General features: G+C 41.5%; 1 protein-coding gene across 2 annotated transcripts in view; it reads right to left on the bottom strand.

Moving 5' to 3' along the window:
• The window catches only part of GALNT18 (polypeptide N-acetylgalactosaminyltransferase 18), a 2,649,737-nt gene that overhangs the window by 374,329 nt on the left and 2,249,201 nt on the right, over nucleotides 1-26,207 (bottom strand). For both annotated transcript variants that reach the window (XM_069623645.1, XM_069623646.1), the window contains one exon: nucleotides 24,879-24,974. In XM_069623645.1, coding sequence (XP_069479746.1) covers nucleotides 24,879-24,974 — 96 coding nt within the window. The remainder of the gene's footprint in view (nucleotides 1-24,878; nucleotides 24,975-26,207) is intronic.

The raw sequence follows: 26,207 nt of genomic DNA, 5'->3' as shown, positions 1-26,207 counted from the left end.
TATGGCTGAGGGGCTTCTGGAAGAATTCAGAGGAGAATTTTGACATTTCACCAAGTCATTGTGTCAGCTTCGAGGAGGAATAGTCATGAAATGACAGAATTCCAAAAGTGTGGACAAGAAAGTGTAACGTGAGATCACAGCAATGGGGCAACAAGGCGATTATAACATCTAAGAGGCTTCGGGAAACGCGGCTGTGGGCATACATGCCAACCCTCCCGATTTAGGGGGGAGACTCACGATTTTTTGGTGAAAAATATAGCTATTTTTCACATTCTCCCACCTAAAATTACTGTAGCCCCAATGCATTCCTATGTGCAGTGCTTAAAGTGGGCCGGGGCCTGCCGGGGCCGGGCCCCGGCAGTCTCCAAAAAGTGGGAGCCCCCCATCCCACACATCCCACACAACATTGACGGGATGCATTATCCCGACGCGGCCGCAGCCACGACGGGAGATGCACCCGCCAGTTTAATTTCAGGCGAGCTGACAGAAGTGCCAGCCAGGCACAGCGTCGCTGAGGCTGGCTGGCACTTCTGTCAGTCACTGTAACTTCCCTGATGACCCCTCATCTGAGGGGCCATCAGGGAAGTTACAGTTCCTTTGTTTGCCCTCGCCAGGTCACTGGCCCTCAGCGAACCTGCAGGCTCCATGATCTAATATGTAGATTAGATCACGGAGACGGCGGGTTCGCAGAGGGTGAAAGGCGCCTTGGGCTCAGTGATCTAACTGCTCAGAGCAGATAGATCAGAGAGCCCGAGGCGTCTATCTCCGTTGGCAAAGCTTTATAAAAGATGCCTTGAATTGTATACGTTTCAAGCCATCTTTTATAAATGTAGAAATATTTCTATGTTTATAAAAGACCGCTTGAAACGTGCACAATTCAAGGCATCTTTTATAAAGCTTTGTCGATGGACAAAGCCACCTCGGGTTTTGTCCGTCCTCAACGCTTTATAAAAGATGCCTTGAATTGTTTACGTTTCAAGGCGTCTTTTATAAACATAGAATTATGTTATAAATGTCTATGCTTATAAAAGGTGACTTGAAAAGTGCACAAACCATAGTAAGGTAAGCACACAAGTGTGCGTAAATTACTATGGTTTGGGCACTTTTCAAGCCACCTTTTTATAAACCTAGAAATACGTAACATTGGTATGTTTATAAGGCTTGAAAGGTACACAAACCATAGTAGTGCACATACAAATATATAAATGCTCACATACATTTATATATTTTATGTATTTATTAATAATGTGTTACAGTTTATTTTAAACTTTACACATAAAAAAAAAAAGAAAAAAAAAGAAGAGTCATTCTAAACATTAATCGTTGATAGAATTACTCCTACACAAATATAAGATTACACCTACAGAAATATAAAGATCACCAAACCTCTAATAGAGTCAATATCATAGTATCAGACAGTTCACATATATATGTTCAGAGTTCTTTCAATTACCAGCCATACTCTAAAGGTAGCAATCTGCAGCTGCCGACTTTGTGTATTCATAAGACGAAGCCAAAATTCAGGTTCCCCAATGGATGCCGTATCGTGGACAGAATTGTTATAACTTACTTTGTAAGTATCCATCATATTTACACATTTAGTTAATACATGATTGGCGGTTTCTTTACATCTGTTATCCTTACATAGTTGGCAATACCTCTCTGTGGAAGATAGACCATTATATTTACTTTTATTAGACACCAGCGGTAAATTATCTACCCTCAGTAGAAGTGAAAATCGTCTGAGTCTGCTTGATGGACAGAGGGTTAGATATGGCTGCATTTGCTTAAAGGAATAGAGCATGTAGTGGATGAATTTGTATTTAGGAAGCTTATCCAGATGGGCGTAGTTTTCCAGCCAGTCCCAGAGGGCAATTTTTTTGGACAGTGCATTTTTTTGGGGATCATCAAACCTCTCTCCGCTCTTAGTCCAGTTTATTAATCTCAGGAAGGCTTCAGTCTCCTTTTTAAGATGGCATTTGGTTGTTTCCTTTGAGGCTTCAATGGCAAATTCTTTCAGTAAGCGATTCTCTGGTTGATTAGAGATCCTAAGGTAAAGTTCGGCTCTCCTTTTCAGAACAATGGAACCTAAAGAGGAAACCCCCACTTCCAGTCTTAACAATGCCATTGGGATAGATTGGGGAAGTCCTAGGATTCTTCTCCAAAATTTCCCCTCTATAATTTGCAGCCAGCTTAGGTCCATTTGCAGCAGGGCTTCCAGCCCATAGACAACCATAGGGGTTAACACCTGGGTATATAATTGACGGATTCCGTGCAATGTGAATCCACAGTTCTGTCTTGCAAATTGGCTACTCAGCGACGTTACTTGAGCTGCCCGATGTTGTCTCATTTGGATACAGGAGTTATAGCCCGGCTTAGCATCCATTTCGACCCCAAGGTATCTGTATTGCTGAGTGTACTTAATTTCAATTTCGCGGAGTAGAAGCCGAGGGCGAGCAATCTTCTTACTTGCGAATATCATCACCTGAATTTTCTCCTGGTTAATGATTAAATCATTATTCGCAGCATACTCCCATAACTTCAATGCAGATCTCCGTAGACCACTGAACGTGTGACCCATAATTATCAGGTCGTCAGCATACGCTAGTACTGCACAGTGGATTGTGCCGACGAGAGGAGGACAATTATGGACACTTAAGATGGCATCTGGTAAATCATATGTATAAAGGTTGTACAAAAACGGGGCCGTCACGCAGCCCTGCTTGACTCCATGATTCTGGGGGATCTCTACAGTCATATCCCCCTGATTATTGAGTCTGCAAGCCACTGTATTGTCCTCATGCAGTAATTTCAAATAATACAGAAGTATCTCAGGGCAGCCTAATAACTCAAGTTTGGCCCACAGTTTTTCTCTGCGGACCGAATCAAAAGCTGCCTTAAAATCGACGAACATGGCATATAATGGCGGATTTCCTTTCTTCATGGCCTTTGAGCGTAGATTATCCAGAATAATTATGTTATGGATCGTTGAGTAGCCTTTCCTGAAGCCGCACTGAAAAGTGTTGAGTATATCAGATTTAGCCACCCATTCCTCCAATTTATCAAGTAGCAGTGAGGCGAAAAGTTTCCCTGTACAGTCAAGCATAGATAGTAACCTGAAATTGCAGGGATCTTTCCTATCACCTTTCTTGAAGATTGGTATTAAGTAGGCACGCTGCCATGATTTAGGGATTTTTCCAACCGCAAGTACTTTCCCAAATAATATTCTTAAAAATTTGGCCCAGAATTCCGGTTGACTTCTCAACACAGCATTTGAAAGTCCGTTAGGCCCAGGAGCCCTAGATGATTTGAGCCTTCTAATTTTCCAAAGTAGATGTTCAGTTGATATATTGAGGGGGATGGACCTTGGGGTCACTTTTCCTACCGACTTTCCCATCTCCTTGGTAGGGATGTTGCGACTCATAAGGAAGTCCGTCCATTGACTAGAACTTATAGGGTTAATCAGATCTTTTCTACCACTGCCTCTGGCTTGGCCAAGAAGAGATCATATGCTTCTTGAATTTTTGGAACATATGGTTTGAACCATATTTTGCCATCGCCTAAGTTTTAGCTCGAACCTTTTAGCTTTAACATACGCTCTGTATTTATTTTTTAGGGCTCTGCAAATACCATGATATACCCAATGACATGTACTAGTACGTTTGGCTTGTCTAATTTCTGCTCTTAGCCTACGTTTAGCATCTCTAATGCTTTTGTCATATGTAACTGATGTTTTGCCATCAATCGCTATCCGGTTAACTGCGGAAGTCGCATGTGTAGCGGAGAATGATGTAACCCAATGTTCCATTTAATTTATGGACATGTTGTGGAACTTGTACAGAGTGTCATCGTCTATGCCCTGCACCATGGTTACTGCTGCATTGATGTTTTTATCTGACCAGCATAGACGGGTGCCCGATTGGTTAGTTGTCATTTCCCCCAGGGGCTTAGTACATATGGTCGGCATACCTATGTTACACTTCAACACAAGCATTGAGTGGTCGCTCCAATCGTTTGCAGAGATCATCAGGTCGCTTACATTCGTGGCCATCTGTGGACTCACAAATATATAGTCCAGGACGCTTTTTGAGGTCCCGCTATGCCATGTATAATTTCCTGCATTATCGCTTGAGGTTCTGCCATTAATCATCTCCATTTCCCAGCCATTGAAGAAGCTCAGCCAAGAAATACCAAGTGGGTCTTCGAGATTGTGTACCATATTGTTTGTTGAACTTTATACAGGATTAATAGATATGTCAACTGTGCTTAGCATATGGCAATTAAAGTCCCCAACAATAGTTACCAATGTGTTAGACGGATCCATCACCCAGGCAGCCAACAACTCATGAATTGCTTCTTGAAGGGCTTCAACCTCGTTACCACCCGGTGAACTATACAGATTAATGATAAGCATATTTTCTCTGCATCCCTCATTTATGCTCTCCAATTCTACTGCAATCATTTTGTCCCTGGATAATGTCTCCAGCTGTCTTGATGTAACCGTGTTCCTGATACCTGTGATCAGGCCACCGTAGGGTCTTTCCCTTCATCGCCAGAGACTGGTAGATTGTATAACCGTTGAGTATTATAGAGGATCTCAACCATGTCTCTTGGAGGCATATGCATACATTTTCCGTTAGGAACTGGAGAGGGCCCACCGAGGAGAACAAGTGCTTGAACCCTCTACAATTCCATGATACTAGTGAGGGGATTCAATTTAAGTTCACCACCTTCGGTAGAGCTGATGCTAACCAGGTTAGAACATTCTGGATGTCAGCCATCGCAACCCGGTCCTTTTTCAGATTTGGTGGAACTTCTGTTGTTTCTTTTACTGCTGAGGGAGCTTTACGTGGCCATTTTGGATCCTCCTGATCGGGATCGGGATCTACTTCGATGTCTACGACTCGGAGATTATCTTTATAGTTACGTATCAATTGTGCAGAGCAGATAAACTTGCAATGAATAGCTGAAACGTTGGCGTTAGTAACTTGTAGAGGCTCAATAAATTCAAAGTCATCCGATCTTAATACACGTAGTTGAGGAACAGCGTGAAGTCTAATCATTAGCTCAGTTCTAGTGAGCCAGCTGCTCTCACTTTGCTGGTATAGATCTTTAATGAGGCATATCCTGTTCTCTTTCTGAGGAGCCTCATTATCCTTAGGATTGTTCACTGGTTCAATTCTACTTAACTCTCTGTCAGCTACCAGGTTATCTTTGCCGCCAGTTCCATAATTCTCCTCAAGTTGCTCTGAAACAGGCATGTTAATGGATGCAGATGCAACTCCATCTTCTATTTCATCGTCCCCGTCATCCTCTGACAGCACCCAGCTTGTTAAGTAACCTACTTGCTTATCCTTGCGTCTACACCCACCTGCCGTTGGTTTCCTTGATTTTTTATTATTCTTCCCAGAGGGCTCAGTATCCAATATTGGCAGCGCCACCTCACAGGCCTTCTTCCTCATTGCCGCTCTTTTGGCTAGATGCCGCTGTTTGCGGGACAGAAATACTTCAGGTGTATTGACTGCGTTGGGGGACGTTACGGGATTCTCTGCACTCTCGGTTGCTTCTGGGTTAGATGGCGTATTCTCCCCTGGGACTCTCGCATTAGTTGTCACTGCAGCAGGATTTTGCGGGAGCAAATTTAGTGTAGTTTCCAATATATGTCCACACATTTTAAGGAGGATCTTAAGGGCAAACTGCACAGATGCAACCGATGATTGTAGTTCGGCCAAATCCGTAGGGCTAGATGATGCTGTATTGCTGACCTCCACATCTTGATTCCAGCTCAGAAACATTATGAATGTTCAGGTTAGGTGTGGTTGACAATCTCACAGAGCCCATTCTCGGAGATTTAGTTGCTTCCTCCATTCGATTGCTTAGTGCCGGTTGCCCTACTTTAGCCACTGCAGGTGTCATGGATCTTTGCATAGAAAGACATAGCTCCAGAAGGGAGTTATTATCTATATCTCCATAGCTCTCATGGTCCTGCGTGTCCATATTGATCGCCTCCCCCTCTTCCATGGTGGTAGAATTGTTTTCCGGGTGCGGATTCACTGGAAAAAAATCCGTTATTGCTCTTTTAATGGCTGGTGCTAGCTTTGATTGTTTTTCTTTGCCCATCGCACACACTTTATCTACTGGACTACTCCTTATTTTCCGCTGTCGCAAGTTGTAGCGTGCTTGGGACTTCTTACGTGAAGGCATATGTTATTTTGCTCTAAAAGGTTAGCAATTTATATAAAAAGAAAAAGGCATAAACAAAATATCAGCTACTTCGTAGTTAATTATGTTTGCCTTCAGGTGCTTGCTTTATCGGGGCTCAGATCCAGATTTAATCTATGTGCCCAGAAAATACCTCACTATATGGGCACAGAAAAATCTCGTTTTGTTTGGCTCAACTAGCTGTCATGCACTGGGAGGGCTCCTTCTAGTGGTACTCACAGCCCCACTTACCCAAATGGGAATCCCCCCTCTGCAGATAGTACCACTATATCTGTGCACACCTTTAACCATAGAGAGGCACTACAGCGGCACCTAACAGCCAGCCACCACAAGAGCCAAAAGCGACCCACCGCGCCTCTTGGCCGAGGGACCCAGGAACACCTGGCCCCCAGCCTACCGTGCCACACAGTGAGGTGCCAAAAAAGCAAGTGAATTGGGAGCACAGACCGGTACCTGCGTGCCTAATGACAGAGGCCAGGTTGCCCGCCCCACCCGGCACCCGTTTCCGTTTCCAGGGGCGCTCCCACGGTCGCTCACCGCCGGTGAGTTCTCCTCAAGTGCGGGCGATAAGTCCGGGCTCCGCTCCGCACTCCGAACGTCGCTCGTATGCCAGGGGCGGCACACGCTGCACAGTCAATACAGGTGACGCGGGGGCTGAGCCGCCCCGCACCAGCCGCGTCGCACACGATCCAAACGTCAGACCGTCAAGCCGCACTTCCTCCAGCACACCGACGTACCAACGCTAACGTCAGCTCACGCAGAGGCCGCTTCCGACAGTCTAATTTATAGATTTGTTTGCGCACCTTACAATGATTTGTGCACGTTTTAGGCCACGCCCACAATGGTAGCCACGCCCCCCCTCAATTTCTTACCCCACTTAAAGCACTGTCTATGTGGAAATGTAGGTCTCCCGATTTCCCAGCAGAAACTCTGGATGTTGGCATGTATGTGTGGGTGACATTTCTCATGCAGCAGCAAAGGGTATTATGATCTGGAAAAAGAAAAGGAGTGAAGTGTCTGTCGATTAGATGGAATTACAGAGGATGGCTCAAAGTGGGCAGTTCCAAAAACTCTCTTGGTTGCATATGGGCTTGCAGGCTGAAATACATTAAAAATAATGTGTGAGATGAGCTACGCGCACATGACGTGACATGTCCGCATGTCTACTGCCAGCCCTTTGTCTTTAGTACACATCTGCAGAGGTGAGGGGGTGGCCGAGTTAGTCAATTCAATGGCTTCAGTCAGTATTGTGCCTTACATGTTCCCTTCACAGGCCAGGATGGAAGGGATGTGAACGTTTTAACGTTTCGTTTGCGCCCCCAGCTGCCACCTTGAGTGGAGAAGCACACGGAGGAGACTTCCCGCCACCCTTGACACTTCAGGCCGAGCATCAGAACCAAAATGCTATTGCTATGGCTGCCGTAAAAACCCACTGCAATATGGATTCCGCGGGCTTCCGCGTGATCACGTGACTTTGCACACTCTAGAAAGGGAGTTGTGTTCGTGATAGGATTTCGTAGCCCCACGTGACCCGCACCTATTTGCAGCTCAAAACACGTTTTAAAATGTTACTTGAAATGATGTGTGGGTGACCTCTGGGCGTGCTGGGCTCTGCCTATACATTACCCCGACTGGCTCTACTAATGAATTTGCTTTCTTGGTACGAATATTAATTGTGAACCTCGGTCTGGATTTTGCCTTCCGGGGATGGAACTCGGGTTTATCTTCTTTATTTTATAAGTGTGTATCGTGGCGGCGCATTCTGATGACATCCTTGTTCCTGGCCTCCCCGTGCTTTATTATCTGCGAATGAGTTGCCGCCGGATCCCTTCCCTGCGTCGCGCTCATCCGCGGCTCTGGCAGCATCTAATCTTCTCCTGTCACTTCATATGTTCCACGTGTCAAGATTGCGAGAGCCATCAGCGGGGGGCTAAGCATTTCTCGACGCTGCTATTTACTGATAACTCTCACCAAAACGGATGCCTTTCTGTCAAGGGCGTTCATCAAGCAGATACTGGATGCCCCAACGACCCTTACACCTTCGAAATGGGGAATTATTGTTTTAAAACATTAGGTCCCAGGGCGATTGGCAATCAGATATCAGAAACATCACCACGTGCAACTATATGAATCACATTCACAGTGATTTAGAATGAAAAGTAGTATTATCTGCATGTCCATGCATCAAGGCACTCTTCTGCTGTTTCTCTAAGATGTGAGACCCACCTTTAAACGTACTTGACATCATTCCAAAAATAGTTTGATATATTGCAACGAACACCAATTACCTTAAGATCCACACCCAGATTGTCGTTCTTATCTGCCCCCTTATTTTGCCCTTGATTTGGATTCAGCCCCCATGTGATCTTGCACTCTGGGCTGGCCCTTGGATTTGCGAGCCCAAGTGTGGGCCCCTTAATTTGCATTTGATGACATCACAGGAAATTACATCACAAGATAATGACCACTACCATTGTAGACAGCAGCGAAAACATGGCAAATAAAATAAAATACTATTTTGCCGCAGTGGGTTCGTTTGACAATTACAGTACTTGCATTTTTATATGTGGAGTCATAATGAGTCTGATTGCACTTGCACTTTCATCTTATGCACTTTCATCTTATGTAATATGCCGTGATAACAGGTTCATAATTCGTGTTGTCATTAGTTTGACTGCATTTGCATTTTCTATTCCTTGCAATATGCCTTGACTATAGGAGTAGTAGATATGCTGCTATTCTAAGCCACTGTTGCTGCACTTTAGATTGGGAGTACTTTGAACTCCGATTGCACTTGCACTTTATCCTAAATGTCAAGATCAACCTAATTATTTTTAAACCGTGAAATGCTGCTATTTTTTAACTTTGATATGCTGCTACTTTTTGCTATTATGTGTGCATTTTATATCTATATTGTTATTCAGTCTGACTGCATTTTTTGCACTTTCACGCCATTCAAACTGCCACGACTATATATTTGGTTTTCTTTGAATTCCGGTTGCATTTGAACCTTTTTCCATCATGTCATGGACATTCTAATAGTATCCCCACTCATTGGCGCTACATCACATTCATTGAATGGCTGTCCATCAAGATTATTGAGGGTCAATACTGCGTGCAGTTATGAATTATGTGTGTTGCAGCACTGCGCTATGCCCATACCATGTTGTCCATCTATTTTATCTACTGTGCCAAATGAAGCCCCACTTCGGGTTGATTCTTGCTTTTTATTTGTAAATACACTTTATGTATGTGTTGTGAATAATGTGGCCATCGCTTGCAGCATCTTTCAACATTTTTTAAGGACGTGGTCTGTATCTACACCACGTCCACTCTAGGGCATTACAATTCCCTGTTTTCAATTTGCACTTTGTCATTAGCATTTTACCTTTACTATGGTCTGATCATATTGGAAAATGAGATGTATACCATTGATTTCGGTATGTTCTAAGATGGCTGCCCGCAGGCTGCTCTATGCTACAACACTTTGGGAGTATAGTCGTACGAGAGGTAGGACTAAACACTGTTATGTATACGTTGTGTTTTACTGGTTCCCTGTACGTGATGAAGCACTCAGTGTAGCGCGAAACGCGTTGTGGTGTAGGACTTGCCCCATGGCGTCCTGCTGCTGTTGTGTTTTTTGCTGCTATCATCTTTTTCTTGTTAACAATAAACTTGTGTGTATTATAATATGAGTTTGTTAATTTTTCAGGGTTTGCTGTGGAAATGCCCTTTTGCCACGCTGGGAGTGCGGTTTTGCTTTCCTCTTTTTTTGTTGTTGATATATATATATATATATGCATATATATATATATATATATATATGTATATATATATATATATATATATATATGTAAATAATCTGAGAGGAGAATTTCCAATAACTACCCTAGCAAAGTGTAAAAGGTGCCCACTTTTAAGCCCAACAATTTATATTCAATGTATTAATAACAATTTATTTCACGCCTTGAAACACTTGTGTTATAAATGCCATATCATATCATAATGAAATATTCCAAAGAAACAAAATCCAAACATGAGAAATGCTCTTTAATGGCACTTTTATGTGTTATTGTGGGTAAACGTCTCCATTGGGAACATGACAACCTGGTGTGAAATACTAGTAGCTGAACACTTGAGCAAGGAAACTTTTTTTTAATGCTGGTCTCAAAAACACAGAACTGGGGTTGTGGCCACCCATTGAAAAAAGTGGGCGGACAATCTCCACTCACTGTATCGACTTCTGCCCTAAAAGTAGTACAAGGCCAGAACCAGAGAACATATCCCCTCCAGTGTCCAAGATGACAACCTCTCTTGCCACATCCTTGGTCAAATATTCATGGCTCACTTGCATGCTTCATAGATAATGTGAGGAAAATGTAACATTCTGTTTAAACGCTTTTTTGCTTGGTAAGTATAAACATGTGGCAATAAGGCAAATTGCTAAAACGGTTTTTTGCAATATGTTTAATTGTGCTGGAGGAAGGCACAGATTTCTGGCAGCTAACTGCGTGTTTGCACGTGCTTTCAAAATAAAAATGCGCCTTTGCAGTTCTTAACACAACAATGGTCTCTTAAATAGGCCATCAATGGTAAATTGCAGCACATTTAAACGCTCTGCTTTAAGAAAGAAAGTGATCAGCAGTACTTATGAGGCCCCCCAACACCTATTGGGCCGCTAGGAGGGGAGTATGGGGGGACGTTTGTCTCTACAGAGTAGCTGCAGGAGGTTGACAGGTGACAAGTTGCCTCACCCGAGAAACAAAAGGGAGTCAAACCTGAGAACAGCAGCTTTTGAAAGATATTCTGGCAAGCTTCCCCTTCATCATGCAGGCTGCTGCGTGTGCCACACGTGAGCTCAGGTGCTCTGAGCACACAGCCCAAGCTGCAGCCTGCAAGCGGGAATCCACGGCACCCTTGGTGCGTGGCCCCAGCAGGCACGGGGCCAAGTGCAGCCGCACATGCTGCACAAACCTAGCGCCGGCCCTGCTTGCACTCATAAGTTACCCTGTTGAAACAAGTTGACCCCGGTCTTTGAGAATACCTGCGTTACTTCCGAGAAGTAAATCCCAGTTTAAAGATACACATCTGAAAGTGAACTTTCATAACCCGGATCTGTCAGAAGTGTGTTTGCATCCTTGGGAAAATGAATTCCACCCCTGCCTCAGTAAAAGGAATGTCTGCTGATGAATAATGCCCTGTAGATTATAACAGCGTAAATGATGCTACAGGCCCTTAATCAAATAACTCTCACCATTCATTTGTATTTGAGTTGCAACTTTATTGACATCTTTGGAACCGTGTCTTACACAGCTCAGCAAAACCTCCAGTTATAGCTATATTATACTGCCTTTTCCTAAAACTGAGACATGTACATTATGACATGGTTACTCTGGGCCACACAGAGGTATACGAATAGCAAAACAAGCCAATTGATAGATGATCTAATACAATGCAAATCTCATCTCTGTGGCAAGTAACTACTGCCTTCCTAGAGATTAGTGCATTTCCCACCTTAGCACTGTTATTCATTCCACAAGGAAATACAGACTTGCTTCTTCCTGCTCTGTGGGGTGTGCACCAGCTCCAAGGTGCCTGTGACAGCAAAGACCCTTTGATGAAGGCAGTAGGGCTAGGAAGGACTTCATTCAGAGGAATTTGAGACAGTCGTGTTCGTTTTCAGAGGAAAACTGATACATTATTTTCCCATCTTTAAACTCTCACTGAAACAAGAATGTGTCCCTCTGAAGTAATAATAGACTGAGACATGTTTGGCATTGGTGATTTAGGAGTGCTCCACATTGAGCACTTGATGCCCCATCTCTGTGTACATGGCCAAGATGAAAACCACCACATATAGTGTAGCATCCTTATGTCTAAAAAGTAACTCTACTGAATCGGAGTACTGTGGTCAGACTACTTTGCCATTCCCTTCATGCCCCTTATTCCACACAAGATCGCCAACCTGCCACACATACCTCACCCGCGCTAGACACATACTTTTTAACATCATAAGGTCACTCTCCAAACCACCTACCTCACCCTCATCTACCTTAGTGTGCAACTCCTTAATGGACTCCTTCAATTCCAAAATACATAACACCAGACACGCCCTCCACCCTCTGCTTCCAAACCCTCAAACACATGGGACATATTCTACCCCATCCACCAAGGTAGCCTTGCAGCCAAAACGAAACCAGCACACTTCCTGAATGACACATTTCTTGCTCAGGCCTTATCTAACTACATCGCCACCCCAGCTCCACCCTGGGCCGACAACAACTCCTGCCTCTGGCACGGTCGGCACCATCCATGCAACACTCAAAACATGGCACTTGCCTCCTCACCTGGAGAAGTTATCCCTCAACCCCACCCTGCCTGAGAACGAATACCCTTATCATAATCTTGCAATACTGCACCAGTATCATGGAACACTTCATCAGAAGCCAATTCCAACAACACATCTCCACAAACAACCTCAACCCTTTCCAATCAGTTTGCGCCCTGGAGAGATCACTGAGACTGCCACATTTCACATCCTGGATGACCGCCACAACATCACTGACAAATGATACACAGCCCGTCTAGACCTCCTCCACCTCTCTGCATTTTTCAACACTACCTACCACACTATGACACTATACTAAGCTCCCATGTAGCAGCCCACTCTCTGAGCAGATATCTTTCCGAATTCAACACCTTTAATCGTTTCATATATTGATAGAGTGTTAAAGATGGAGAAGGAACTAAATGGGGAAAGGAGAGGATAACCTCCCAGAATGTCTCGGTTTGTTGTGAATTTTGGTGACTGGAAAGACGATGGATGCTATATCATTTTATTGTATTTCTTTCTTTGTATTTCGTTTAATCATAATTAATTCAAAGTGGATGTAATAATGTTAAAGGTTTTCTTTTTTTAAACCAATAAAACATTTAAATAAAAAAAATATTGTTTCAACATCTTCCTAACCCTCTAGGCTCTTGGATCTTGTATGGAATTAATCAAAATAAGGAAATGCCCACAGGACTGACCTATGTGATGTAAATAAGACCCCAGAGTCTGTGAATAAGAAGGCAATTTCAGCAGCATTACTCAATGAATGCTGAGCAGAGAAAAATTGCAATCTTATATATGGCTCAATTGTTGACCAGTCAGACCTACTATACCTAACTGAAACATAGCTTACATAGCACTGTTTAAGTGCCCTCAGTGATCTATGTCCTAGTGATTATTCTGCCTTAATAAAGAAATTGGGGGCTGTGGGGAATGTTGATCCGCTTCTGCTAATCTGCTGAAAGTGCAGAAGTTCAAATAGAGGGCAATCCTTTAGCTGTTTAGCACGTTAACTGTGGCATGACCTCCCACTTGGTCAAATCCGAACCACTTAAAATAAAGAGGTTGTTTCCAAGTTAAATTGTATGCCAGCCTGGAGGGCAGGGGTTGTTTGATGTGGCAACACCTCAATGCTTTCCTCGAGGCAACCAGTGCACCCAACAAATGCATTACCTCCCTACCTAAACATCCTATCATGCTGGATTAAACTCTCACTCTCAGACACTGTTCTTGTCTGGGATGACTCATTCCTCATTGACAGAACAAATGTTGTCTGCACAGCCCCTACCAATCAAATCCCACCACAGTCAAATACAGCAAGGAACCTCCATATCTCTTCTCCTCTTTAACATATATGTTCAATCCTTTTGGCAGACTCTTAGCAGATGTAATATCCACTTTCACCAATACTCAGGCAGCACGCAAATATACTTCCAACTATCCTTCCCCCTCTAAACTCTATAACCCACAAAAGCAGTGTCGCAACCAACACCATCTAAATGACCATCTGCTTCTCAAACTCAATCCATCCAAAATGGAATAGCTACTAAACTGTCCACAGACAGAAAACCGACCTCACCCAGGGTCAAACAGCTCACAATATACAACCCACACATATTCCTCTCCACATCATTCAAGTACTTAAGTTTTACCATCAACCCCTACCTATGCTTTATACAACACACAGCTGACACCACCAAAACATGCAACCTGTAGCTATGCCCCCTATGCAAGATAAGACACATACCTTCCCCCAGACTACTTCAAACCGCAGTCGTGGCACTAACTCTCTCCAAGACAGGCGATGGTAACAATACCCTCTAGACTCTACAACACCACTCTAACCCCTGCAAACCATGTACAACCCAACATCATAATTCATTCTATACCTACCCAAACACTCAGATATCACTGCAGTCCCATTGGTTACCAACAGCCCAGAGAATTACTTTCAAAAGTTCCTGCATCCTATACGAAGCCATCTGCCTCAAAAGCCCATCCTACTTTCATAACAAACTGAAACCCATGTAGCACCCAACCACCAGGCAAGCACCAGACAAGTCAACCAGTCTCCTACACATTCCAGTCTGCAAGCATACCTGTGTTAGTGAAAACTTTCACTTTGGCACATGTACAAAGGCCTGTACTAAACTAGTATATATATACTTCTGAACTTACACTTGCTTAATTATCTTAGCCGTACACAAATGATTCTGGTTATCACTGAGTTGTGCCTTACTAATAACGTTGTCTTTATTTGACAGCATTTATTTTGGTTGTATACGAATTGTTCGTTTTAAACTGTTTGAATTACAATTGACCTTTTCACAATTGACCGAATTGTGAAGGTCAATTGTAACATATATGTGGGGGGAAACCCCCCACAACCCCCACCCAACACCAAACCCCCCAAAACCCCTATATATATATATATATATATATATATATATATATATATATATATATATATATATATATATATATATATATATATATATATATATATTCAATTGTGAAAAGGTCAATTGTAACCCTTTAAATTCGGTCAATTGTTCATTCGAACAATTGTAAACGAACAATTTGGGTAATACCTTTTTTTTTTTCAGGCAACTACAGGGCACTGCCGTGGATACCATCTTTGCTCTCTCTTATGCTAACCTGACTATGGGTTGGTGGGAGCAATCCATAGTCTGATCATAGGAGAACATCAAGTGTACAGAGAAGGTGATACTCTGGCTAATATTTATTGACAATGTATTCATCATTTGGAGCAATAGTGAGGGTGAATGGTTCCATTTTTTAAAGAGGTTGAATGATGATGTATATAACCTCTGTTTCACAGAGTCTCACAGTAGAGACTCTATTGTCTCTCTGTACATTGTTGTTGAACAATGTGATGGGTGTTTAAGGACATCCTTACATAGGAAAATCACTAGTCAAACACCCCTCTTCATGCCACTAGTTGCCGTTTTAAAAGTCTAGTGTGGAGTATCCCATATGGTGAGTTTATGCTTCTGAGAAGAAACTGTTCGAACCTAGAGTCTCATGACAAAGAAAGTAGAGTTACTGCCTGGGGCTTTAGACAACAAGCATATCCAAAAAGGGTAATTAAGAGAGCATACTTTAAGTACATGAAATGCACAGAAATACCTTATTGTCTACTATCAATTTGAAAACCACATTAGCCCCTGAGAGGAAAGAAATTAGATGTATCCTCAGGTTTGACTAATCTGCTAAAACTATTAAAGGCATCTTATGACGACATTGGCAAATCCTTATGGTAAATACACATTTGGAACCCTATTTGGATAAACATGTGAGCATACGTTTTTGGCTATCAATATCCATGAGAGAACTGTTGGTGTCAAGCTTCACGCGGGTTGATGCTAAGAGAGAGGGCAGTAACCAGCTACTGGAATCTAGTACTGGGTTTCATAAATGTACAATATGTAAGTTCTGCAGATTTGCCCAGAACATTACTTCTTATATTCATCCAATATGGGGTCACAGTGTGAAGATAACCTGCAATACACAATTTGTGGTACACATTTTAGTTTGCCCTTGTATGAAATGGTATGTTGGAAGCACAATATGTAAACTTAAGATTTGCATCCTCCAACATATAAGAGCCAAAAAAAGAATAATAATCAGGCGTACCCTATGGTGAAACACTTTTGGGGTGTTTTCTTTTTTTGGTGTATATAGTATTGAAATGTCACCAAGAGTTGGTGATTGACAACTTTTACTGTGACAGCATGAAATAGGATGTATTATAGACTTTGATACACTTTGATACACAGCGCACCAATGGTCGTAACATTGATGAAGAGCTTTGCCTCTTTTTGGGGACCTAAACACAATGTGAACTGCTGTAATGTCGATTTACCTTGAAGATAAATATCTTGATTATCTAATCATGAGTCCCTGTGAAGGCACTGGTCTTATATCCTTTTTTTCTAGTTATTCCCTTTTTCTTTTCTCTTCTTATCTCTGTTTTTCTTCATTATGAATATAAGGTTGACTTGGTTTGTTCACACTGTCAATAGAAGAACAATCAAGTATATACTTTGAATCTTTGAGTTTGGGACATGCACAGAGTGAGAATATGTTTTTTTCTCCCCCCATTCCTTTATTGGACTAAGGAATTACCCCATAATATTGGATCATGGTCAGTACCAAATATGGAGGGAAGTTTGCTGTTTTATTGTAGTAAGTGATTTTAACAGTCAAGGCTGGTTGGGTGTCCATTATTAGTACATATGCACACTTTTCTTTCTGATCTTTTGTTTCTTATGTACATGCCTTTTTTATGTTGCTGGTAGCCCCGTATGTGGGATCTAGGTCATAATGAATTGTAATGTATAACCTTTTCTGGATGTCTACTGGCACGGCTTTAAGATGAGAATATATACACAGTAGCCAAATATAAAATTACAGGGATTGGATGGAAACATGATGTACATGGCACTAGGCACTTTATAGATCGATCAAATTGTTTACATGCAATTTTGCACTTTAATGTACTAAACATTGATGTACATGGAAAACTGGTAACAAATATTGAGCACCACATGGAATATCTAGTGATGGGTATGACTCAATATATTCAATGATGCACTAGGCACTTTATTTAAAAATTATTTACATGCAAATTTGTACAAAAGAACCATGCACAATGACAACCAATCGTTAATAGGTATTTTATAACCTTTTGGATATTTATCCTGCTGAAGTTACATTGTATTGCAGCTTAATAGATAATATGCACATTACTTCAGATGGACGCATTGCTTTTACCCCTGTTTTCTGTACTGTGCAATTGTTTATTTGTATGATAGGTATCAGGCATTTGTCACTTTTATAACAAATTGTTTACATGCATTTGTGCTCTTTATTGTAGTCAATTATTGCATACATGGGTTATATGTGTGAAACTCACAGGACTAGGATTGTGCAGTGTGCATATAAAATTGATTGTGTAGGTTTCTCTATCACTGTATAACTTGATTTTCGAGTTACAGGAGATGACATGACAACAATGGTTCTGCTCACATAGGCTTTTATAGTCTTGCACCTAGAAGAGTATAATGTTTACAGATTAAAATTTTAACCAAGGGCACTGTGCACTTTATGATGTTAATGTTTACATACATTTTGTTCTACAGCATTTGTACTGTAGTCCTTGAAATGGCAAGAATTGGTCTTTTATGCATGAGATTATATGCAAAGGAACACATTCCAAGATGGCAGTGTGTAGAATGAAGGCACGCCCCTAAACGCTCACAATAGAAAAAATACAACCTGCTAGAGAAGAAGGCCCAAGAAAATCTTGCAAGGATAACAAGTGTTAATTTCTACAAAATAGGTGCCTCCGCAAAGAACTGTGCTACCATGGAACGTTCTGCTGAAAAGTGTACAAGCAGAATTTTATAAGGAAACACAGCGTCATAGATGACATCATCATAGAAACCAGCAGGGCTAGATGATGCAATCCTATACACGAGTGGCCTGGTCCATAGCAGATTCCAGGTCATTGGTCCCAGGCCAGTCAGTCCATCTTCAATCACATGGGTTATGCTGGGTCCATCGTCTACAGCAAACCAAGGTCAAAGATGCAATTAGGTACTTGTGTGAACAATACTACTCTATCATTATACAGTGCACCTGGCAGGCTCGGGGACTGGCACAGGGGGAGTCCCGAGGTCAACCCGACCCACACATCCTTCACTCATTCCCGATCACGTAATCCGCACCCAAGGCATCAATCCTCGCATTTCAACTATAATTTATCCATCCCTGTACCTTGCACTACAAACAATGGGGCTCATACTGAGCATGACGGTCTGGAAACAACGGTGCTAGTAAGCTTACCTGCACTGTTGTTTCTGGACCAGCATGCTTCAAGTCTTCCTGCCAGAGCTGCCATGCCTTACAGGTCTGACCCTACCGGGGACAGCAGCCATGGTAGGCAGCCCGCCACGGAAGCACCGACACCGTTAACAACGTTAACAACGGTGCCGGTGCTTCCGTGGTCCCCACTCCCATAGACTCATATACGACTCTATGGGAATGGGGACTTACAATTTACTGGTGCCTGACTTTCTGGGCCGCCAGGGTTGTAATCCCCTGGTGGCGCTGGGAAGTCAAGCATCTGTGAATATTTACGGGTCTGGCAGCAACCCGCCGGTATCATCGGCACAGTTACCGCCGGACCCGTGATGAGGCCCCATGTCATTATAAAAATAAAGTTTGGTAGACCATACCCTCAGATCTTTATGGTTGATTGATTTATGTTCTGGAGTCTGGGGTTAACTTGTATCTTGGAATTTAGAGGTCTCGGGACTAGGGCAGTTGTAGTGGCTATAACTCGTAGCTAGCTGGGTGGGTATCGAAGACCAGTTTAGGCCTGTTTGTAATAACACGTGCACCAAGGCGCACAGTTCTGTCTCGTGGCCTTGCTGGGCACATTCCTTTTGGATTGGCAACAATCTTAAAACAAAGAAGGTTTCCTGTGGAAGTCGGTGGCGTGAGCCTCACTCATCAGCACTTGGGCCTATCCAGATTTCCCCTCCAGGCTCACGGCTTGTGTTGAACACACTAAATACTGCATGGTCGCTCACGCCCTGTGCTTTGATTATGGCTACTAATATCTAAAAAAAGGTCATTCGCATATATAAGTGCACTATGTCTAAATGTCTAATTTGCATACAAAATTATGATTGTGTGGGGACTTTTAGGATGCCCCGATGGTTTATTATAGTTCTTTTTATGGGGGTTGCCTCACCTTAAAACGCCTATGTGGGTGGGATGGGTTTACTCCCTTTCCAACAAGAACTAAAATTTACATGAAGCTAGAGTTGTAAAAATCAAAGAAAGACAATCTACAAACCATAGATGTGGTACATATAGCCAGCCTTGACCATCACCTGTATATTTGAACAAATGACAGGTGGGTTGTGAAACGCATTATATGTGGTCACCTTGTATATGCTTTTAAACCGTGAGTATTTGCTAAAATAAAATACTTTGATACAGGTTGTTTTGGGACTCCTACCTTCATTTGAAGAGCATGAGCGCAGTCGAAATAATGTTTTGTGGCTTTCCTGAACTTTGTATTTATATATATTCACTGAATAAACTTTGTTAAAGGGAAGTTATGGTTAAGTTGCACTGATAAAAAGCTATAAAATTCTGTGAAAAAACTTTGTTAAAGGGACATTATGGTTACAAGTAAAGCCGAAACCCCCCAGAAATTTGCCAGTTATGGCAAATTAAGCAACCATAACTCAAGCCACCACCGTGCACTGCTAAGACTAACACCCAGTACATCAAATTGACATCACAAATGTCATTGGTGACATCACGGATAACATGATGATCCGTGCCCTGCTCCTATCATTAAGGAATCTGCCCACGACTCGGCCCCATTCATCACGGCCTTCATTAATTCCTCTTTTAAAACAGGCACTGTCCCTGACAATCTCAAGGATGCATGGGTGATCCCATTGCTTAAAATACCATCCTTAGACCCAAGCATTCCCACTATCTTCAGACCCATAACCACCGTCCCGTTCTTGCTCAAGATCTTAGACCGTGCGGCACACCTACAGATCCAAGACTACTTGGAATCCAATAATCTCCTAGGTCTATGACAATCTGGATTCAGCCCTAGACATGGGACTGAAACGGCTCTGATAGATCTAAAAACCCAAATTGAGGTCTTGAAAGACAATGGTAAACTAGCAATGCTACTTCTCGTAGACCTCTCTGTGGCTTTTTGATCTGGTCAACCACCAAATCTTATGCTGGCACCATCATTCTGCTGACCACTTCTCGGACTCAGCCACGGCATAGATCAAATCCTTTCTGAGTAACAGATCCATGAGGGTCTTCTCACCCTCCGCAGCCGCTGACCCCGCTCCAATTCACTGCAGCGCTCCTCAAGGTTCTTGCGTGTCACCTACACTTTATAACGTTTTCACTAAACCACTCTTTGATGTACTTGATTATCTGGGTGTCTCCTATACCAACTATGCTGACAACACCCAGATACTCATCCCCATCACTGGCGACTATTTAGTTGACACCAAGGCCTTGAACAACGTTTATCTGGTCATCCAGGCCTGGATGGCCCAACACAAACTATGCCTCAATGACGACAAGACGGAGCTCCTCATCTTGGGCTCCTCGCAGCATCTTAGCAAACTGGATCCTTCCTACCAGTCATTTATCATAGATGGAAATACCATCAAAGTCTCCAAAGACACAAAAACATTAGGTTTTTACCTTGACGCCACTCTATTTTTGTCCCGTCAAACATATGCAGTCAGATCAGCCTCTGCCTACACTTGTAAACTTATAGCAGCTTGTAGACCGTTTCTGACTACCCCGAACAACATCACCCTTGCCAGAACACTAATTATTTCTAAAATTGACTATTGTAGTGCCCTCTACTTACGGACTAGCCAAGGGAATATGAATAAACCACAAATCACCCAGAACAATGCCATTAGTGTAGCCCTAAACATTCCTAGAAACCACCACATTTCCGAATCCAGAACTAACCTACACTGGCTACCGGTCAAGCAGAGAATCTCATTATAAAATCTTGCCCTCACGCACAAATGCCAACAAGGCCCCCCCACCTCTGCAACCGGCTCTCCCTCCATTCCTGCACCCGACCTCAAAGAACTGCCCAGATCCATAGCCTATTGATTCCAAGTTTCAAACTGCAAAAAGCGGGGGGCACGAGCTTCCCTGTCCTAGCCTCCAAGCTGTGGAACACCCTCCCTGTCAACATCAAATCTGAAGACTCATTTAACACCTTCAAGCTGAAAACGAAATCTTGGCTCTTCGATCAGAATTGAGGCACTCCTTGACTTGTGCTATATGCCACAGCTGTCAGCCTGCTGCCTCGACTACTTTGTTAATTTCTTAAACACAGCATATTTACCTGCCGAACTTCTGTGTTACTATGAATATCGCTCCACCTTTGCTACCACACATCTATCCATTGATCTCTGCTCGTTGTACAGTTTCTGTCTCTATGCCTCACCTTGTTAACTGCTATTGTAATCTATGTATGTATCTATGTCTGCTTACTATTCATGTATATAACTATGTATGGTTCTAGATCAAATGTTTAAATTCAAATCATCGAATGACAAAAGGGTCGAGTCAATTTGACCGAAAAAAAGGGTGGAATTTTTTATTTTTATTAATTTTTTTGTTGGGGGGGTGTCCCCCCCAAAAACCCGTTTTTGGTGTTAAAACACCTTTTTTACCTATACTAAAGCAAAAAAAAAAAAAAAAATTAAACATAATTGACCTTTTTGTTTTATGTCAAATTGACTCGACCCTTTGATCATTCGATCATTTTGGTGTCGAACATTTGACCGGACACCACTATGTATGTATATAAGATATGTATGTATATTTGCTCAAGTTGCGCCTTGATGCCCCTGGGCCGGACGGTGCACATTATAAATAAATAAATACAAATAAATACAAATACATCACATATCTGGGACACTTGTTTTTTGTTCACTGACATATTTAAGCCAGGCAGTTTTATTCACTGACAGTCAGAATATAAAAATTGAAAAGGTGCTATATATCTAGAGATTAATCTCAAACACACGATTCATTTGTATACATGATGATGAACTTTAATGTTATTGACATTTTCTGGTGACGCTATTTCTTTCTTCCTTACTTTCGTCTCCCTGTATGTACCTCTGATTTGTATGCATTGTGGGTCTTCATATGTATTCTTGTAGCAACACCAGTATGTAGTAAATCTTGAATTATTAGCTATTTATTGCTTGTTTAACATTACGCAAAACTCTGATACGGTAGAATTCATTATTTTACTATCCAACCAGATTAAAAATATTGTACTTCTATGGTGCATGCTGCTGCCATTGCCTATGTGTATGTATGATTAGATTCCTGTATTAACAACAACACTCCAATATAAAGGTTTGTTTAGATGAGTACATTCTTTAATACATTAAGTAGTTCATGACATATTCTTCAGGTCCTGCCCCCATGAAAGCAAAAATATTGACATCTAAAAGATGCCCCAGACTAAATTAACTCCCATTCTAATGGTTGTCCCATTACCTTCCATTATATTGGTTGGCTTCATGGACATTTAAAAGAAACAATACTAATGAATTAGATTATTTTGTATAATATGTTTGGATTGAATAGTTTTAGTCTTTAATCTGATTGCTTTTTTGAGCAGGTCAGACATCTGGCATATTTTAGGCCTGTGAGCTAGGCCTACCTTAGAAATGAGTGCCTCAACTAGACGTACTGTCGTTCACTGACTGCAACTGCTTTTATAGGACATTGGATAAATATCCATAAAGCATGTTAAGTTTCTGGCCACCCTAGCAGTAAATTCACATAGGTATTTCCAAACGAGATTTAAGGCACTTTACATTCCTACAAAGACGAATAAATACAACCAGGAAGCAAAAAAGTGGATAGCAAAACCTACTAGACTGAGGGAAATTGGGCTTTAGGCCACCAGGGGCACAGAATCTGCCCTGCGCTCACAATCTGAAGATGTTAAGACCTAGCAAGACTTGTAAAGTCCTCCTGGACTTTTCGGCCATGTTCGACACAGTAGACCATTCACCTCAAATGTGCACAAGCCACGAGATTGAAGTCCAGGGACTACAAAAGGTAGCACAACCCGCTTTTTCCTTTTAGACCAATTACAACAATTTTGCTTACCAATGTAAGGATGGCTCGGGTTGCCACAGGACTCTAACCTTTGGACTAAAAGCAACTCCAATCTATAACCACTCCCATCCAATATATAACTCAACTGCTCAAAGCATGTTAACATCAGGCTACCAAACCACAAAGCTTCACAACTCAATCCCAAAATACATTTGTATGATGAAAGAACACATCACTTTTCGTAAAAACAATGAATTTGATCCCAAAGCTTAATAATTAACAATTCAAGCTCGAAGGCTTCAGCTGAGTATCCAAAGTCTTGTAATGTCACGCACTCAACAGTCAAGAATAAAACTCCTCCTATACAAATTGTCCTAATCCAAGAACCAAGGTTGTTGCAGGTATAAATGGATGTCATTCATGGAACAGTACCGGCCCAACTCGCAGGAGGCCAGCTCACCCTGCCACATTCCTGCATTCTTTGTAGCTTTTTTAGGGCCATGTAAGATTAGGGTAATGTTTTTTGTTTATAATTCTGGGAGCTAGGGAAGTGGTGGCTGGTTTAGGAAGGGTATGTGGATTAGCCCCCCATAAAAATGCTGAAAAATTGCAGGAAAACAGCCACAACCAGATCCTCATGGAACAACTTGCATTGAAATAACAATGGATTTTGAAAACTAGGGACAATACCGATCAATGACTTATTCCTGATTGCAGGAACTCTGACCAATATTATGGTCTTCTAAAAATTCCTACTTTCATAGCATCACAGTATGGGGTGCCCCAGTCCAAAAAACATTGCGACCCCCTTCGTTGTAGGGCATAGTCAACTTTTACACACTATAAATCACATGATTCATCTAACTGAAGCTGGCGCAATGCAGCAATGCATTACGAGAATAACCAAAAAGCATTATTAGCCCATATTACAGATGTTTGATACACTTCTGCCAATTACATAACAACAACTTTTCACATAAAGAAAACATTTGGAGTACACAGTTTGGTGTCAACAAAGTTTTGTTCTATGAGATAATATTGCTGGAATAAATGCAATTTATGACATGTTATATATTTATTGATCAAATAATAATAAATAGTATTCTTATATAGCAATTCATGCTGGATTTCCCAAGCTTCTAAGCACTATTACAAGATTTGATTGTGCAAAGTGCAGGCTGCCTGCGAGTCAGACAACAAGGCTTGTATTCAGGGGCTATCCACCCAGGCAAATACCAAAAACACTTCCCACATGTTCTAGGACAGGATTAATTAACATTCTTAGAATATTTGGGGAATTTGCAAGATCGTAGTCATGGAGCAATCTGGAATAATTATAATTTCCAAAATGTCATATATTCCAGTGATATTATCGCTGTTTCAGTAGCATTTTCACTTTTGTGATTTCCTTCCAAATAGGTCAAATGGGTCACACTGTTGCAGACTGCCACACTAAGTAACATGACAGCGGTTAAACAAAGAATGAGACAATTAGATGTATGGTTTATAAGAAAGAAAATGAATATGTAGACCTGGATAATACTTGACAAGGGAGACCATTTACATATTTATTCTTGTACATGGCATACATATACGCAATAGTGTATACGTGATTGGCCAAACTCACCTGCGGTGTCATCCCATGGCAGAGGTACAAGATTGGTATATTGTCTGTGTCTGGTCCTTGATCAAGGCACAAATCACTTTTCAAGGAATTCTGCAGCTTGAATGTGAAAAGTACAAAACAAAGTTAAGATCAAAGATCAGTTTTTCTACATTTTTAAATTCGAATTATTCTTTTCCTTTTATTTTGTTATTTGATTTAGTTGCATATGCAACTTTACATATATCTTTACATGCAATCTTATGAAAAACATTCACTAATTCAGTATTTTTCATCTGTTAGAAGCAAAGTCTACAATTCTATTATTTGTTAACGTATATCATCAAAATCTGAACAAATAATCATCTCAGTCATAAAGACAAGTCAATAGCAAATTCATTCATGAATCCTCTTTAACAGAGCCTGCATACTGTTTCTATCTCATAAATGGGCAGGTCCCATATTTGTTCCATCTAATTCAGGTATATTTTCATAGGTTTTATTATTCATAATCTTATCAGGGATCTAATAATCGCTAAATTTAACGATATATGTTTAGCAAGACACATTATTTCCTATATGTCATATTCATGGTGTGTGGTATACTCTTAAGTATCTCACAACAAATTCCCATTTGCAGTATAGTTAGTCACTTTCATTCAACCATAATATGCCTAAGAGTCTCCTTTTCTTTGTTGTTCTTACAAAATCTACAATTATGATCTGTTTTTCATTCACATCCCATTTGGCTTTCACTTCTCTTGTTGGCCCCAAATTAAATCTAAATATCATGATCTCTGTCCGATAATGTTTATATGAGTGTTTTTTGTATATAATTTGGAATCTCCCAAAAAATGTTATCAGGAAAATATCCTTTTTTCAAACATTTATATCTGTCACATTTCTCTCTTGTTGTTATCCAATCAAACATCCAATGTTTCTGTTTAGCTCTTTCTGGATTATTTGTTAGCAATGTTTAGCTTATACCTGTTTCTGCCATAATTTTTCTGAAACTGTTTTTCCAGGTATTCATCATGTCTATGTGGTTATCAGAGAACATCTCAGATATTGTACCAATCACTGTGCGATCGTATTTTTCTATCGATTTGCATTTTTCATATAGTAACAGTCAGCTCCAGTTAACAACTGCGCAAAGGGATATCATTCCAAACTCATATCTTACTATTGGCATGGGAAAACTTTTTGGTAGATTCAGGACAGTCTTCCAATATATGCCCTCCAAATATGGCCAATTCGGTTGATCAGTATCCAGTTTACTAGAAGCTCTGTATGTAACAGTAGGGATCACTTTTTGTCTGTAATACATGATAACGGGTTTGCTGGAAAATGTCC

Source organism: Ambystoma mexicanum, chromosome 11, assembly GCF_040938575.1.
Source record: "Ambystoma mexicanum isolate Mex_15411 chromosome 11, UKY_AmexF1_1, whole genome shotgun sequence".
In the NCBI taxonomy this organism is placed as follows: Eukaryota; Metazoa; Chordata; class Amphibia; order Caudata; family Ambystomatidae; genus Ambystoma; species Ambystoma mexicanum.
The sequence above is the reverse complement of the archived record's forward strand: the minus strand, read 5'-3'. Positions and strand labels throughout refer to the sequence as shown.